At 32.3% G+C, this 19,688-nt stretch overlaps 1 protein-coding gene across 1 annotated transcript in view; it reads right to left on the reverse strand.

Annotated features, from left to right (window-relative positions):
* Window positions 1–19,688, reverse strand: part of LOC129226762 (uncharacterized) — a 160,966-nt gene that overhangs the window by 138,976 nt on the left and 2,302 nt on the right. Inside the window, exon 2 of the mRNA XM_054861391.1 lies at window positions 5,194–6,961. Within this exon, the coding sequence (XP_054717366.1) occupies window positions 5,194–6,961 (1,768 nt within the window). The remainder of the gene's footprint in view (window positions 1–5,193; window positions 6,962–19,688) is intronic.

The following is a 19,688-nucleotide window of genomic DNA, read 5'->3' on the forward strand; positions in this document are numbered from 1 at the left end:
AGCATATTACTTATTTTTTAACGTTGAATACGTGTTACAAGTTTTGTAAAGAATAGCTATTCGTTTATATTGCAGGCTGTTTAATATTCCTAATAAACCAATGTCCTTTGTCTCTGTTGTGAACAATTTTTAATGTTGAAAAATTGCATTTAAATCAATAAATCAGTTTTAAAAATAATTTCAATTATGATAAACACACATCCTATTTCTATTAATTATGCATTAAAATATGTAACATTATGCGAACAAAACTGTATGCGTACACATATTAGAGTGGTTTTATACAATGCAGTTTCGGCTACTTCCATGGTGGTCAAATCCAGTTTTGGCCAGTTTTTACCAGTGGCATGGCCAAAATCAATTTTGTCTGGATAAAACTAGAACCCTGTGGCCTTGTTCGGCCTTGCCAAGTGAAGCACATTCAATAATCCGGCTTACAGAAAAAGGGGGAAAAAGTAAAATTTCTGGTCAGAGTAATGACAATAGCCCCTAAAAATCTCCATCCTCACTGCACAAGCTTTCCTGTGTCCACTTCAAAAGAAAAACAATTAATGTAATTATGTTACAATAAGTGTCTTTTAATTCTAAGATTCGTTCTTTCTTTATCTGGTGGTATTGTGGTTTCCCATGGCTATAAGTAGCTTAATATTTTTTTAAAAAGTGGAAAAAGTTACCACCAGCTTTCAGAAATGTCCAAAAAGTGGTCACTACACTAGCTTCAAAAAAGCAACTAAAATAGCTAACAGAGTGTCAATGATCTAAATAAATTGACTTCAATCACTGATTATTTCAATTATGACTTATATTGGGGTTTCTCAACGGGAGACATGTGGCCCCTTTGGTGGCTACAGAAACATTGGGGGGGGGGGGCACAGGAAAAAATATGAAAATAGGGGAGACATCAATTTTGTGAAGGGACATTCCAAGGTATTTTTGACATTATGTAGAGTCCGTAACATGACCTTTTTTTGCCATAACTTTTCAACTTACCGTTTGATTTGCAAATTATTTTAGTTTGAGCTGGTGTGTTGGTAGGAAAAGATCAAAATAAAATAATATGCTAATCAAACAGTAAATTAAAAAGTTATGGCAAAAAAGTCACGTTACAGACTCTACATAAATGTCAAAAATACCGTGGAATGCCCCTGAAGGGAGCCACCATTAATTCTTTTGGAACCGATTAAAATCTTCGACATCATAAGTATCATATTTCATTAATTTTGACCAAACCTATAACGTAGCAAAAATCTTAATAACTTTTTGAGGGAGTCAACGTCATGGCTAAAATTGGAAAAATGTTTATGTCGATTAAACATTGATCAAGGACGGATCCAGAAAATATTCAAGGAGGAGGCGATTGATTTCAGATACGTACCCTTTTATAAATTCCAAAACCTCCGACTCCCTAACATCATGGAAGATCATCTTAAATTCAGGTTTTTTTTATTAGGTTGGAACTTCCTTTTTTTTTAAAAAAGTCATCAAAGGTGTCCTATAATTGCTCTTCTTTGACTTTATTTTTAAAACTTTCCAGGGGTGAGCCTTCGAAACCCATCGTATGTCATCTAAGATTATTAAAAACTGAATTTTTATAACTTCAAAAAACTTCCTGTGCAAAGTTTCAATCCCTGCCACTTAAGTGTTCAGAGATGTGAAGCAATTACATTTTCAAGACTTCTGAAAAAATTCTGAGAGAGAGCCTTTTTTTTCCTTTTGTAACATTATTGAAGATTGTGTCTAAAATTACGTTTTTCGAACTACATATGCCTAAAGAGAGTTGCTGCATCTCGGCTCAAGGAGGGGGCGATCACTCCCCCCTTGTATCCACCCTTGATATTGATGAAGGTCCTTGATAGATTGGACAGTCTGACTCAACTAGCTCCAGGGTTGGTAAGTTTTTGCCGAGGCGGTTAAAACCACTGGTAGAAACCGGTTAAAACCGGCATGGCAAAATCCACTTTTTGCCACATTTGCGGCAAAAACTCACAAAATGAAAAAAAAATTAAATTATTGACATGCAATAGGAAGTGCATGGAAAAAATAATTATTAACCAAAGCACAATTTAATTACGATCTTACCACAATTTAAAATCAAATGTTACATTGTTTGGACTCTGCAGTTGCTTCTTAGAAAAGGTGGTTTCTAAAATCTAAACAGTTTCTCAATCTAATATGTACAAATGAGAAACTTTAGAATATTCCTGCAACAGAAGAGCTAGCAGGCAATTCATGAAGGAACAAGCAATGTTCGTGAAACTTTCATCTATTGTATATATTTTTTTAATTGGTCCACCATGTAGTAACTGGGGTAGTGGGAGAAATTCAGCTGGAAAAATAAGTTTCGAGAAATAGGGCCAATTTGTTTTGCAAAGCTGTTACATTAAGTACAAAATCTATGTTAATAATGGCAAGTAAAATTCTGGCACTTTCTTCTTGAAGCACGTGATAATTTCGATCACAAACAATTTAGATGAAGCATATAAGTGAGAAAATGAAAATCAGAAATGCCTTTTAATTTTGTATGTCGCTCCTCTTTCCTGAGCACCTATATGATTTTTCGTCCTTTGTTCGATTAATCCAAACATTACGAGCATCTGCAATTGAAAAGTTCCCTTCTCGAACTAAATCAAGAGCATTAGCATAGGATTTTATTTTTTAAATGATAAAATGAAGTTTAATTTTTTAGTTTAATTAAACGAATATCATTTAGCAATCATTTAAGTAATTAAAGATGCTTTTAAGCTTTTGCCAGTTTTTACCAGTTATAACCAGTTTCTGCCAGCAGAAAGCCAACCCTGACTAGCTCTGAAGCTGCCAAATGCATTATTTTACATGCAAAAGAAAGAGCTGCAAATGATTTTATCTTGATGAAAATGGTTAGAGTTATTAATATTTCATTAAGTTTATTAATTTTTATATTAGTATAGTCTTGATTTGTTTAACAATGATTGAAAAATTAAACATTTTGTTACTCATGAACTCATGCCACTGAGTTATGGTCTTAAAAATAGTCGTTTTAGTAGTTTCTTAAATGAGAAATAGTCACCAAATAAAGAAAATAGTATCCAAAATAGTGTTGCATTATATTTGAAATAGTATTAATATTTAATCATGCTACATATAATCATGGCAGCATGTTATGTCATAAATAAGAATCTTGCATTTATCTTACATACAAAATCAATTTGTTTTAAATATTTTTACAAATTAATTTTTTCAAGTGATTTTCTACTAGGTTAATCTTTTTGGTAGCTGGTGTATTGAATCATTATTTAAATTGAGGAATGAAATTTAAAAATTGCCACATATTTGTATTTTTTCTCTTTGAATGCAAATTATTATTAAACTTTGATTACAATGATGAATTTTAAAAATATGTTTTTAAAGCAATTTTTAATATTTCATGTGGTATAAAACATTTTAATTCAATGCAGAAAAAAGTATGTTTGCTAACCAATTATCAAACACTTAATATTTGGTGCACATCTATTCAAAACAGAAAATCTTGGAAAATAATGATATTTTATACATGTGGTATAATGTATTATAATTGTGATATATTCAATTTTTTTAATACAGTATAGGACCCTAATTTCGGAATCCCAAAATCTGGAACTTTTCTCTTAAATATGAAAAAAAAAATTCTTTCTGCCCCCCCCCCCCCCCCTCCCTTCCACTTTTAAAGGTTTAAAATCGGCAATTACTTGTCTTTTTTCAAATGCTTTTTTGATGCCACATGCGCATAAATAAGTATTTTTGTTTAATTGCGCAGCAATTTTTTAACATCCAATTTTGGTTAAAGATTTTTAAAAATTCTTCTCATAAGTTATGCAATGCAAAGCCTATTGAACAAAAGTATGAGATTATTTTCCGTAAAAATATAATTGATTTACAGTATGGATCAGCATATTGCATAACAATACAAAGCAACATCCATGGACTATATGCCGCTGCTTATTTCCTACTATTGTTTTAACATAATAAAGTATACTTTCATTCAGATTGATCAAAAAATAAAAGGAATTTAACGGGAACATTCGCCATTCAATATCCTAACACTTGGGTCTCGAATTATCACTTATTATTTCTTTACTACAGTGTCATTTGTTAAAGCAACTCAATCCTTCTTTTCATATGTTAAGCATTTTTCTTACAAACTAAATTTTGAAAACTGAATTGCGCATTTTTTTATTCCTGGCTATGCTTGTCACCTAAAATAAGTCATCGGATAGCCATCACTGTTCTAAGGTAAACAGATATTCCATTAAACAGTAATTATCAAATCAAGCATAAAAACTTACTGATTATTACTAGAGACATACCAAGGAGCACTTTGGCCTTTCACTACTCAGCCGAGTACCCTGTCCCAATTATGTTTTAAGAAGAATCACCGGCACATACGTGATGAATTTTGAACTTATTGGAATAGTAGTATAGACCTCCATGTCCATATAATAGTTTTTAAAACAAATTTACAGCTGAAATTTAATTACGCATTATGTAAAAAAATTTGTTTGTGTCAAAAATTTCATAAAAAGGTAATTTTCAAAATTAAAAATAAACAAATAAATAATAAGTATGATTAATCAAGTTGGAATTAAAACAAATTATATCAATCTATTTTAGTTCTAGTCAGGGGTGTGCGCAGAAATTTTGGGGCCTGTCACAAATGACTTTTCTGGACTCCATATTGTTTACCTTTATATTTCATGCTTAGTTAAAAAATTATTGGGCCGCCTACAGGCTTGGGCTAACAGGTGTCCCTTCTCCAGTCCCCCCTGTTCATGCCCCTGGTTTTAGTTTGCCAAACATAATAATACAAAAATTTCATATTTTTTACACTGCTCCATTTTGAATTAACTTTGCGGACATTGAAAAGATTTACTCTATTAAAGCATAACAAACTTCATTATTCTCAAAATTTAAATTTGACTTGTAAATTTGAAATGTAAATGATTGCAGTATATTATATGGTTGCAGTCCTTTATTAATTCTAAAATCTGCCTTAACAATATTCCATTTTTTACAACTACTCAGTATTGGCCTAGTATCTGATCAAAATTTGGCTGAGTACCGAGTACTCGGCAAATTGGCCGAATAGGCCAAGTACCGAGTAGATACCGAGTACTCAGTATGTCTCTAATACAAAATGTTAACTATGCAAATGATTTTTTTAGAAAATAAAGAACTTACGTGGAACATTTTTAGAAGGCACATCCATCTGTTCTGAAACAGAAAGACTAGGAAGAATGCTTTGAGAATTCTTTGGAAACACTTGACTATTCACATCTTTGATTTCAGCAGCTACGTTCAAATTTGCTTGCTTATCACTTTGCCTTGTTCTTAGGTTTAAGTTCCTTCTTTTAAGCTGCAAACGAGCTTTTCGAAGAAGGCTTTTAGTTCGCTTTTGATTACAAGAAAGTTGTTGCTGCTGCTCATTTTTCCAATGAACAACATCAGATTCAAACTTTGGAGGTACATTTGTAGATGGTTTGACAGTCGAGTCTTTGAGTCGACCTTCCCACTGGGATTTTAATAATTTTTCAATTTTAGCAGCTACCTTTTCCAGTTTATCTTCTGGTTTCTTAGAATCTTCTAGAGCATCTGAGTTATCACAATCTCCTCCATCAGGTTCAGACTTAGCATTGAGAGGAAAATTCTTTTTCACATTTTCCACAAGCTTTAAAGGTTTTTCTTTTGGTTTTTGAGCCATTTTTTCTGCATATTTACTTACCATATCTGGTTTAATGATATCTTTGAATGACCCAGATGAAGTACCAGAACTACCATCTATATTTTTCTTCAGAGCAAATGGATAATCAAGTTTCATTTCAGATAATTTCATTTGAACTTTTAGACTTGGCTTCCATGGGCGTTTACCTTCCACAATCAAAGGTCGGTCTAAAATTCCCACTTTCTTTTTAGAATTTAGAATGCGCCCGTCTTCTGAGAATCGTGAATCATCCGGACTACTTCCTCCATCCATTGCAGAGATTGCTTCTGAACTGCCACTCAGAGAGGATCTGGAACCTTGGCTTTCCTCATCTAAGGCTCTTTGACGTGGCTGATCATATTCATCCATATATCTCCTTCTGGGAATAATTTTCCGTGATGAACGAGCACTCATAGAAGGTAAAACAAATCTCTTTCGCCCGACAGTTAATGAGCGTTTCGATTTTGATGAATGAACTACTTTAGTTATTTCCGGTTTCGGCAGGCTGGTGGCATTAGAAGTTTGATCACTGGTTATAACAGATTTTGCGTCAGCAATTTTGGTAGACCAAGATTTTTGTCTTAGTCGAATTTGACTTGATGGGTTAAGATCTGCAGCAACAGTTTTCCTTAAATTTGGGGAGTATTTGTTTCTCGAACTATACATTAAATTTTTTCGAAATTTCTTTTTTACATTAGGCCTCATGCTTCTCTTACGTCTTCGACGAACTTTTACTTCATGTTTAGTTTTTTCTAAAAGATGTCGAAGCAAAGTCTTTTTTTTCGATGCTTTTGATTTACCTTGCAAGTCAGAATCTATTTTTGAATGATTCTCAGTTTTTGGAGCAGGTAAATTAGGCAGTTCTTTTCCAGTGAGCCTAGGTTCAGGCTGAGAGTTAAATGTTTCAAGAGCTTTCTTTACATTGCATTTAGATTTTATACACTGCTTTGATTGTTCATGATTTGTGATATTATTATGAATATGTGGTTCTTCTAGCTTGCCCTTTATTAATTTGTCACATGGTTTCCTAATTACATCTCTCATGCCTTTCTTTTGACGTGAGGATGATGAACTTGATGAATCAGAATCGGAAGACAAAATCCTTTCAATCTCAGAAGCTCCAGATGACGAAAGCTCTTGGTTAGATTCTAAATATCGATGTAGAGCTCGCTTTTGTTTTAATTTTAAAGCAACAATAGCATCTGCTTGAGCAAGATCTTCTGGACCAAAGCCATCAAATTCTTCTTCCTATTGGAAAGTGAAAATAATCTATTTGAAAGTTATGTCAGGTTTTTAATAATCTCACGAAAAAATAGTGCATATTGAGATATATATATTCAATTACACACAGTAAATACAATGCCACAAACAAATTATTAATATTCCGAGTCTTAAGGTATTAAAAAGTCATACAATGGTTTGGTTACTAGAACTCCTATGAGAAAAAAAAATCTGAAATTGCTGATGCAGCAGATATGATTTGATGGGTGCAACACATATAGTAACGTAAAATGTCTAGGTATTTATTTTTAAGGGTAACTACCAAAGGTCAGGGATGGGTTTTTACAAGGACATGGGAAAAACTAAGTTTTTACGAGTAAAACTCTAGGAAATACTATTAACCCCTGTTCATTTGCTAGCAGGCAGTGATTTTATTATTTTTACCAATTTAGGCTTCTACCAAATATTATAGTTTATTATCATTTATTATTTTATATAAATATATTATTACAAAATACTGTACAACAGTCAAACCTTAGTATCTCGAACCTCCTTATCTCAAAAACCTTTGATATCTCGAACAAAAGTTTTTCTCCTGCATTTTGAACAAAACTCTCAAGTGTTTTCTACTCTCGAAATCTATTTTTCGGAATCCTCGCTATGTCAAAATTTTTGCCACAGAAGCAAGGTTTAATTGATGCTTTTCTATTGGAAAATTTTGTAGCAAAACCAGTTACGGCTGCATGTAGCCATTCACCCTTTTTTCCTGGAAAGTATGAAAATAGAGGATTGGGGTAAGAGAATAGGGGAGTATTGGTATGAGGAGGAGCTGACGTCTTTTGTCTGTTTTCTCTAAAGATTAGATTCTTTCTCTAATCTTCTGGTTTCGAACACACACTCACTTGGACAACAGGGGGTTGAGTTTTTGTAGTTAACCAGTTTTCCCAGTAAAAACACATTCTTCTTCAGTCTGATTTTTAACTCCTGCAAAATGGCAGGTGAAAAGCATGTGTTATCAATTCAGGATAGAATTAAAATTTTGAAGTTTATTGATGAAAACATGCTGAAGAAAATTGAAATTGCTGCTAATTTTAAAATCCCTACCAGTACATTTTCAACAATAAAAAAAAAAAACGGCAAGCAATCGAAAAAACTATGATCAAGGAAATTGCTAAAAGGAATTATTAGTTTTTGTCGTTTATGCAATGTGACACATTTACATGTCATTGTGAGAGTTACAATGACTTATTTTCTTTCATCTTATTTATCTCTCATTTATCATTATTCTTATTTTTTATATTTATTTTTTAATAAGTAAATGAATCTATTTTGTTCCACAGGATTTAAACAAAAAAAACTGACATTCTCATTTTAACATCTTATCATCCCCTTTTCACCACCAGGATTTTGATAACATTAGAGTCCATGTGGGCGTATCTGTCTGCCTCAATTTGATCACAAAAATCTTATTACTCTTACTAAATTTCTTGATTTAAAAAATTTAGCTTACTGTATTTTTAAGAAAATTTTTGGAGGCTAATCATATCTCTTTACAATAATGAGTTTTGATATTTTACTGTGCAAGTAAATGATGTTTGAGCCTTTTACCTGTGCATTGATCACACAATTCTTATATCCTTTTAAATTTCTCTTCAATTTGAACCAAGAAATTATGTTTTTAAAACACAAACTTCTTAGTTTTTGGTTCTCTGTTGCTTTTTTTATCATTTAACTGTAGAATGAGTGAAAAATTAACTACTTTTGCTTTGTAAAGCTATTTCAAATGAATTAAACATGTATTTTTTTTCTAGAATTTCCTTGTCTTTCTAATATTTTTCGGTCCTTAAAATTTTGATCTATTTTGAAAATTAAAATTAATTTTATGATTTTTTCTAAAATATCCTAAATGTTTGGATTGAATTTCCTCTAGCTCTCTATCTCAGGTTTCTTTGTATTTTTTTCTCTTAGAAAGTTTTAAGTGTTTTTTTTGAGCAATCACGATTGCTTATTGTTTTCATTTGACTGTCTTTGATGTTCCGTGCCTTTTTCAACCACCACCGCCACCTGCAGGCGCGGCTCCGTCCTCCGATAGCCGCTCCAGGTCGGTGGCGTCCATGTCCTAGACACACGCACGCTCATACGCACTCACACACATACACACACGCCAACGTGCATACACACAGGTCTACGCACACACAAAAGTCTACGCACACACAAAAGCCTACACATACACAACTAATACACACGTCTCCGTTCAACAGGAGGGTAGACTTGGAGGAACAAGAGCCGTGTCTAGAAACAAGTGAGTAGAGTAGTAACCAATGAGTAGGGTCCGTTAAGAATTCAATTTTTTTTTTTTTTTTGAAGCAAAATCTGTGTCTAATGTCTCTTCTGTTACACTTGAAACTCATCAAGAGGTATGCAGATGGGAATATTTCTACTAACCAATTTCAAGCACTCTCTTTGTCCATAATTCAACATTTTTTCTATAATTCAGCTGTTAAGTATGACAGTACATGATATGATTGAGCAGCTTGATTGCAATAATTTTTTACTTACATTTTAATAAGTTACTGATTCTGAATAGCTAGCAAGCACAACTGCTTTCAGTACTAAAAGTTCAAAATTATATGATACTAGCTCTGTTGCGTGTTGCCCCGCGTTGCATAATGGTCTACCTCGAAAGTGAAACTTATGTCAAATGACGAGTGTTCAGCAACCAATGTTAAATAAAAGAAAATAAATAATGGAATGCAAGGGCATCCATACAAGGGGGTAAGAGGGGCTCAAGCCCCCCCCCCCTCTTTGAAATTAGAACTTCCTTGCTTCTAGTACTTTTTTCTTTGCAAATATGTGAAAACATTTCTTCTCCAGCCGCTAATGAATAAGTTATTAAAAACATCAAATTTTAATAACTCTAATCTGCACTAAAATCAGTTTCCATGGGGAAAATATCCCGTTAAACCATGGGGAAAATATTTGAGCCGCCCATTACAATTTTGCATATGGGCGCCCTTGATGGAATGTTGGCATATGTTGGAATAATGGCGACAGTTCCTACAAATCCCGGTTACAGTTTGAAACTTAGTCGCTAAAAATTCCCATTCGAATGAGAAAACTTCGTTAATAATAAAGTTTACACTCATCTAAAAATCAAAATTCCCGAATGAATAAAGAGAAATATCAGGGTTCCCACTCCAAAATGGAAATCAAAATAAAGCACTTTAAAGCACCCTCCTTTTTTTCCCAATTAGAGTGATTTCTTTATGTTCTTGATCAAATCATAATATTTCCATAGTTTATGTATTATCATCTTTTTATACCTAATTCCTGAAGATCCCAGTAACAATTGGGAAAATACAGAAAATATAAATTTCAATTGAATGAAATTTAAAAACTAGGGCAATGTAACACAGCATAAAGGAATACTGAGAACAAAAATGCAAAATTTAAGCTTTATGCAGGATTGAAATTGGATACACTTATCACCACAAAACCACATCTAAAGTGGTTTTGTGGAGCATCTTGTGATTTTGCAGAACGATTCAATATTGCCTTTAAAAATTATTTTACAAAATTGACCTAAGGTTAGTGTTTGTGTTTTGATAATTAAAAACATCAGCATAAAAATATTTATTAGAATTTAATTCAAAAAAAAAAAACATTTATAAATTAAATCAAACTCTGAGCACAAAGAACTTTGATTTCCCATATCCACACATATGTGATTATAGTGTTAAAATAAAACAAATAATAAGAGTGAAGACTGAATAACATTAAAAGTTTTAAAGTTGGTTATTAGTTTCAAAACTTCAACAAAGCAACTTCTTTGCTGTTTCAGTTTTCTCAAAAGAAAACAGAAAATGAGAGCAGCGAAAGCTACTTGAAAATATTCAATATTAATTTTGAAAAGGAAAAAAAAATCAATTGAAACCATTAAGTAACTTTAGTAATTCATTGAAATGTCAAATTTCAGTAAACGAAGTCAACAATGGGATTAAAAATAATAAAGAGATGATGGAAAAAAGACAGATTTTTTTCATTTTAAAGAATTGCTTAAAAATCAAAAATAAAGCACCTTGTCAAAATAATAAAGTTTTTTTTTTTTTTTTTTCAAAATTAAGCACTTTAAAGGGCCCTTTGTAACACAGCACTAAAATAAAGAACTTTAAAGATTTTCAAGGACACATGGAAACCCTGAATACAGATAAAAGGATCAGTAGAATCAAGGTTTGCTGATATACAGGGTGCGGAAAGGGGTTTGAGAACAAATTGATGTCCATAGAAAAAAGGCAACAAATTGAGGAAAAAGAGCATTTATTACAAATTACAGTTTTTGCTCAGGTGGTCAGGTCAGTGGTGGCTCGTGGGAGGATGCCTGGGCACCCCGCACTATTTTCAGACAATAATTTATATTTTTATTTATTTCCCCCTTTTTTGAGTGCGTACATGCTTGAAATAAAAAAAAATGAATTGTAGTCGTTTCCTGCGTATAATCCGAGGATTATGTGTTAAAAAAGTGTAAAATTAATGAGGAACGGATTATACACTGCCACGGATTATCTGTTCTTTCTTCTTCCTCAATACCAATGCATTGAACCTTAATATTTACAGCAGGATTAGCAGAGACAAATACCCTGCCTGTATGCTGTTTATTTTACATAGCTTGAATGTTCAGGCTATGTAAAATAAATAACATACAATAAAAAAAAGAAGCCTTCATTTGCACAAGGTTAGACGGTTAGCTATTTTCTTGACTGTTCGTGTTCAAGTAATTAGCGTACTATAATGACAAAATAGAGTTTAAAATAAATTTAATTTTCCCTATTTAACACAAATATTTATTTTAAGAAAGTTAAAATATTAAAAAAATATTTTTTTAATTCATTTTCCTTTTCAAAAACCGGGAGGGACAAGTGCACCCATGATCTGGCCCCCTCACTTTTTCAAGGCACGAGCTGCCACTGGGTCAGGTATATTAAAGGACGACATCATTCAAAAAACCCACCACCAGCGGCAATGACAGCTTCTATATGCTGTCGAAACTGACTGCAGGCAATATTGAGATGAGTCTTCGGAATTTCTGTCATTGTTTCTAAAATAGCAGCTATGAGAGCTGTAACAATGTGGTGGGGACGACTATTGGAGTTCCTCTCATCTACGCCTCCCATATAGTAGTCGATTGAGATCTGGGGAGCTCGAGGGTCAAATGATAGGCACGACAAAATCCTGAAAATTTTTGCGTAACCAATCTTGAGTTATTCTGGCTGCATGGAATAGCGCCAAGTCTTGTTGAAAACCATACGGTCTCCCACGTTCTACAATAGTTATCCAATTAGTGATGTAAAATACCTGGGTATTTATTTTTAGAGAAATACCCAGGGTATATACCCAGGTACTGGGTATATACCCTGGATATGTACATTTTGGGTATGTACAGGGGTACCCCTGTACATGCCCAAAATGGGTATGTACCCGGGTATTTATTTCAAAAAATGTATGTTTAACTAAAATGCTTTTCTGTATGTATTCCACTATGCATAAACAACCACATACGAAATAATAAGTTTTTGCTAAAAAATTGTTTTTTGATCACATATTTAAAGAATTATTGTGTGAAACAACTTAACAATCTAATATGATATTCACATTAAATGTGTTGGATATGTCTAATCAATGTTGATAGCCAAATTTCAGATATAAAAAGCCATTCTACAAAAAGTAAAAAGCTTAACTGGTTACAAAAAAAAGCAAGCGTCAATTTTTTAAGGTCCTGGTCTTTTATAATCCAGTAATATGTCCCTGTATGGCATCAAAATGTAATGAAATTTCAATAAAAATAGTTTGAATAAATTTTCATCCAGAAGTACCAGGGAGCAAATGCAAATGAGCAAGGCAACAGAAAAAAATATTGATTTTTTTTTTTTTTCTTATTAATGTTAAAATTGTTTCTATATTTGCCACGTTATCAGTGATACAGCAATAAAATAAATAACATCTCATAGTGTGTCTTAATAACTTCTCAGTTTATTCTTCCAAACATCCCTCATGCTTCCTTTTTTTTTTTTTTTTTTTTTTTTTCCATTTTGAATATGACTCACCTAGATTAAGATTTTGAAATCCTGAAGTTCATAATTGAATTGCTTATACTTCTCCAATTATGACATTGAAAAGAAAGATTCTTTGGTTCACGATATGTTTCTTTCATAATTTTATCAAGTCTTTCAATAAAAAATATTATAAACTATGTAGTACATATGTATGCAAGGCCCAATATAGGCTGATTTTGCTACCGTTTTTCGGTACCTTCACAAAAACCTTGTTTTGAAATAGGTACTTTCACAAAAATCAAGTAATAAAATCGGGTAGCTTCACAAAAACATCGAAAATTGCACAAAAATTCGCATTTTAAAATATAAAATTTGTTTCTCTGTTTAAAACAAAATTTACTTATAAAATAAAATTCTAAGCAGGTTTATATGAACAATCGCTTAAATAGCAACCTTTTTGTGGAATTTTAACTAATTTTTAGCTGTTTCTCGCCAAAGTGTATTTATGCAATATTATCGCAATCTTTTAACATGTTTTGAGGAACCGTTTTTCTCATAATTTCCAATATTGTACACAGTACATAGCCCATTAAGCTGAAATTACGATGGTATTTTTGGTACTTCTTAGGTTTGTGGCTTCCCCCCCCCCTCCCCAAAAAACAAAACCTGTTAAAAATAATACTAAATGACATTTACACTTTTCAAATTAAAATTTCACTTGTTCTACATTTCTTTTACAAAAATTAGGATGCCTCTAAAAGTTCACAAAAACAGTGCTGATAAAAAAAAAACTTTCACAAAAATAGAATGATGCAATATTTTCACAAAAATAGGTAGCAGTTTTACCAATTATTTCATATTTAGATTTTTAAAAAAAACTTCCCATTCACTTTTTGCTTTTTTTTTTTGTAAAATACCCAGTTTTTTGGGTATTTACCCAGGCCTTGGATAAATACCCAAAAAATATTTACCTACCCGCTGGGTATTTATTTACCCGATCCACATCACTAAATCGAATGCTTGACAACTCTGTCTAATACCTCTGTGTAAGAGAATCTGGCACCTTGACCAAAAAAAAGTAAAGAGGCATCACATATCTTTCACCACACCAAGAACCATCCTTGATGCTGGAAATTTGGTATGCATAACCGCTGGTGTCTCATTAGGGCTTTTACACAGCCAACGATCTTTTTTGTGATTCATCTTTTGGTCCTGAACAAAATTCTTCCCATCCGAGAAAAACCAGAGCACTCCCGAGTCCTTGCGATGTTTGAGCTTGTTCAGAAGGCTCTTCTTGTCAAACAGTTAACCTTGGTCCTGTCAGACATGAATTGTCCTCTCCGCATCACGTATGATTTGTAATGGAGGTCCTTGTGAACCACTCATCAGATAGTAGCCTCATCAACCTGCTGCTCATTAGGGACTGCTCTCATCGATTTCCCAGGGTCCTCCTTGATAGCAGCTTGGACCGGTTGACGAATTCTCTTGTCTTGACACTTTCAGAACATCGAAAATGTCGATTCCTTTGCAAAACACTCATACCTAATTTTTGCGCTACTTTTGATGCACTTTTTAAATGTTCAAGCATGTCCAGAATTTTGACCTTTTATTTAATCGTCAAAAACTTTCTCTTTCTCTTCCTATCTTCTGAAACTTTAGTTTGAAAGAAGACGTTTGGGTGCGATTCAATTTTATAAACGTTCATATGTAGAATGAAAAAAACTGAATGAAAAATACCAAGTGGATATTTGTATAATCGAAAGCAAAGCGATGTTTAGACTAGTACAGTGAGTGAACTTCCTGTTTCAGTGATTCCAAAGGGATGAAAGTCCATTCACGAAACCAATATTTAATGTCTATGAAGCCCATATTAACACTCCGCGATTCTTTTCCAAAAATTTTCGATTCTTTTCCAAAACTTTTCGCGATTCTTTTCCAAAAATTTTCGAGTTGCAGTCCTGGAATTTGCGTCAGCAAAAAAAATCATTACTCGGGAAAAACTCGCGTTGTAGCCATTTCGCGTAAGTCGGATCGCGTTGTAGTGGGATCCGACTGTATTTTGAGATTTTCGATATGTATATTTTTAACTACTGTACTTTCAATATAAAAAGTATATTAATCATAGTAAAATTGGTCATTTATTATTAAAAATAACTAAAAAGTTATGTACAATATTTTTATGATGTATTAATACATCTATCTTTAATAATAAAGTAATATAATATTCCTTTTTTACTTGTATTTTATCTTCATAAAATTATTAATAATGCATTTATTTATTTCTGATTCATTTAACTGTAAAAGTAGCTAACAGAAGAAAAATGAGTAAAACAGCTAATGCTAAATTAACTCCATTAAAATTGATAGAAATGTAAAATGAAATATTAGATATAAATAATGAAAGAAACCATAATTAAAAGTCTACAAATTGTAATTATAATATAAGAAAATAAAGAATGATTTGAGGATGCATTTACTATTTTGAAGAAAGTTTGTGCTAGTTGAAATCATCAGATTTATGTCAAAATATGATATTTTTGAACCCTGATTACAATTCAGGCAACAAATAGCGTCAACAGACCCTCCGAACATCATTATCATTAGAAGTAGGACAATAGTAGACCTAGATAAAATTTAAAACTGTCTGTGAACTTAAAACTGTGTTGTGTGAGTGCATAAAAATTTTCTGCCACAGAATGTGGTACTGCCGTGTCTTATATCGCGGCCAACAGAAAAATGTAACATTGAAAGTGAGTATACTACTATGCAAGCAGAATGTTTTGTCAACTATATTTACACATTTTATAATATTATTCATTGGGGGGACCTCAAAATTGGAAATCAACATTTGCTGCTCATCAAAAAAAAAAAAAAAAAAGTAATATTACAAAAATTTGTTCAAAAAATTTCAAAATTTTCTGCAAACTTTGGAAATTTTCTGCAAGTTCACTTATTTGTCTACATAATCTTAGTCTTAGTCCAGACAATAGCCCCCCAAAATCCCCAGTACAATCTCAACATTAGTCTCCAAAAATCCTTTATCAACTGCGGACAACAGCCCTTAAAGATTTCTATCAGAGGAAGGCACACCATAGCCCCTAAAAATCCTCATCAGTCTCCCGAAACTCTCCATTAGAAAAAGAAAAACATTCCTTACGATTTCCTATTATGATAAGGACATCTGTTTCTTAAATACCGTATTAGAATAAGGGTAACAGTTTTAGGAACTGATGTGATATACCCAACCCTAGGTGACTTTTTCCTGTTGGCGCCAAGAAAACGATGTATGACGACACATGTCATACATCGTTCTTAGCGACGCTTTTTTAGCACCAACAGGAAAAATTCATATAAAGAAACATGATCAAAGCACTTCAGAACACAATATATATAAAAACAACATAAAACCGCAACAAAAAAATATCACGAATATACGCTTTAAAAATACCAGAAACTAGAAAGTTTATACACAAAGAACAATTACTAGAAAGTATTTAAAATGCTTAAATTGACAAATTACTATAACAGCTCACCAATGAAATATGTACCAACAGGAAAAAAACCTATTTTCCAACATGCATTTCATCGAACAAAAACTTTTCTCATACTCTTCTAAAAAAGAGCAAAGCGATTCAAATCGCGATGTTTAAAGCGGAAAACATCCCCAAAATCAATAACTATTTCAGCCAAAAAGCGCTTAGTTACTCAAATTTCGATGTATGAAAAGTAGAAATGTCTCAACTGAACATCCTAAACTTAAACAATACAAAAATACCATACATTTATTTGCTATCCAGACATGCTTTCAAAGTACCTATTATATTTTACATAAAATAACACCTTTATATATTTATAAAATGCTGGAGTCAACTTATTTTCAGAAATTCAATACCTAAAGGAGGCACGTTAATAGAATGTCTAAATAATTCGTGGCATCGATAAGAATTAACTTTTAGAACAAAATAACCGTACTATTTTTGCAAAATTAATTTACATACAGTAAAAATAAAGTTAAAAACTACAAAAAACCCTCGAGGATTTGTAAAAACAAAGAAATTCGGAAGTGAGAGGTTTTTTTTAATTCTAAAATAAAGAATTTACCTTTTTATGGTATAAATCCTCACACTCAGTCCTAAAACAATACATCATATGACAATGGGACGTTACAAATACACACCACGTTGGAGTTAGCTTTTAATTAACGTTCAAGTTTGAAGAAACTGGCATTTTCTAATGTTTTTACTTCAAAACACAACTACTGAATTTAAACTAACACAAAATAAGCTTTCCTGTAAGGTATATTGCACGAAACAACACGTATCTCTCCTGCGTGAAACCGAGTAAACAACCCAAGTAAACAAGTTTGAACAGATCTAACATTGCCTTTGGGTTACCAAACACAGGTTAGTTTCGCCAGGGATGCCATGCTTAAAAAAATTTTGCCGCATTGGCAAGAAAAACATTTCAATTTTGTGCAAAAAATCGGATGTCGCCAAATGGGGGAGTATATCACATCTGTACCCAGTTTTCAAATAATGTTACCAGTCGAATTAAAAATATTTGGATATTACGGATAAGTTTTAAAAACCCTTTCAGAATGAGAAAAAAAATTTCAAAATAACGTCAAAAATTTTTCTTTTAATAACCATCAGAAATAGAAAAAAAAAGTTGTTTCCACTTTGAATAAGTTATGTAAAAATCTCCATTATAATAAAGACGTCAGTCCCTCAAAATCCATATCAGCATCAATAATATTAAAGCAAAGTAAATGGTAAATCTATGAGTCCTGATTAGAACAGAGGGATAGTAAAAGTTTTCATTTTTAATTAATGCTACTAAAATCTTTGATTATCTTCTCCCGGCAGTACCAAAATAATAATAGATCATGGAAAAATAACCAAAAGGAAAACTTTTTTAATCTCCTAATCACTGGAAAAGCCTGAAAGCAAAGGCAAGAATTTTATTTGTTTACACTCAAGAAAAAAATGGCAAGAGCTTCTTGTTCTCAATGATTTTATTCATGCTTTTAAAAACCAAGCTTGTAGCAATTTCTTGACAAGAAACTGCAGACAAAACTTTAAAAATGAAGATAAGCCTTGTTTTAGAACTTAAAATCCACTTAAAATGAAGAAGTATGTTGTGTTCTAATTATCCCTTGAACTACGTGTAAAGTTCATTACGTAGAGTCTTAAGGGCTTTAACATGCCTGCAAAAACCGAAGAAATATGACCTTTTCCCGATAAGATGCTCTCGAATTTATGATTTTCTTCAAAATAAGAATGAAAAACTTGGAATACTTTTTGCTAAACAAAAGGTACCCTATGTTCACCCTGGCACCCCTGACAACATGCATAAAAATTTCATGTTGATCGGTAGATTTGTTAAAGCGTGTAAGAATTACAAACATATATACAGACAAACAGTCACTTTCGCATTTATAACATTAGTAAGGATTAAGAAGAGTAAAAACATAGATCTAACTCAATAATTAAAACTATGGTGTCAATGCTGAAAATCAATGCTAAAATCATTAATTTTTCAAGCAATAGGGTAACATCCCTAGTAATCGGCAGGTCACCAGTGATTGGCACTTCCAACAAAAATGCCCTAAAATAAGATTCATATCCAATCTTTTAAAAGTAGAAGGCTATAGACCAACCGAATGTACATTTACTTCAAAGATAACTTCAATTGTAATAACTATAGTAAATGGTAGCACTACATAGGAAAGAGAAACAATTGTGGCTTGTGTCAAATCAGACAAGTTGAATGCAAAAGCTTCTTCTCTGGCTTAAGGGAAGCATGCACATCAATCCATTAAAATCTTACTCAAATATATTTTAAATTTTGGGTTGTCAAAAGTTTTGTTTAGGACCGAGTTTCAAAAAATGTGGTCGGCGGACTACCCGGGGGGTTCGCGATGCTATCCTGCTAAAACGTTAAATATGATCGAGATTGAAGGACAAGTAACGATATTTTAATTAAAAAAGAAACACATTTATGAGAGAGAAAAAATCTTGCTTAAAATACATGCAAGACGCAGCAGCTCCCCCCCCCCCCCACCGGCATTTTCGGAAGTAAACACCCTACACATAAATTAACTTCGTGTACATGACGAAGTTCACTATTACAAAACTATATTAAGAAAAAACTATAGAAGTAAATTGAGGCACATTTTTACAGCTGAGATATTATACTTCAAGTAAAACTTTTGCTCCAAAATTTTCAAGAATAAATTTAATAGTCAAAATTTCAAGCAAAGGCTGAGTTTGTAGTCGATTTTAAAATTATGAAGTGCCATTGTTTTGTAAATTTACTGCATAATATGCTTGAATTTATTTAGCAAAATCATTTGAAATGAAAGTAAACATTTGACGCTTGAGATTTTCACACAGTCACTAAATTTTGGGCAATCATCCTTTCATTCTGGCCAAATTGTCAAGGTCAAAATGTTAAGTGCTCAAAATATATTGATATTATTAGCATAGTAATACATAGTGGAAGTAGCACTTTTATTGGACTGGGTTTTGGAAAGATAAGTCATATTATGTTACTTTTATGCAAAGTTACACCAATATTTGCTGGGGGGGAGCTATTGTGTTCTTCATTGTGTTCCATGAAACAACTCAAAAAAAAAAAAAAAAAAAAAACGAATCCTGTTATACTAATACCATATACATTTCAAAGAAAAAGTACAATAAAAT

This window comes from Uloborus diversus, chromosome 7 (assembly GCF_026930045.1).
Source record: "Uloborus diversus isolate 005 chromosome 7, Udiv.v.3.1, whole genome shotgun sequence".
NCBI classification, from domain to species: domain Eukaryota; kingdom Metazoa; phylum Arthropoda; class Arachnida; order Araneae; family Uloboridae; genus Uloborus; species Uloborus diversus.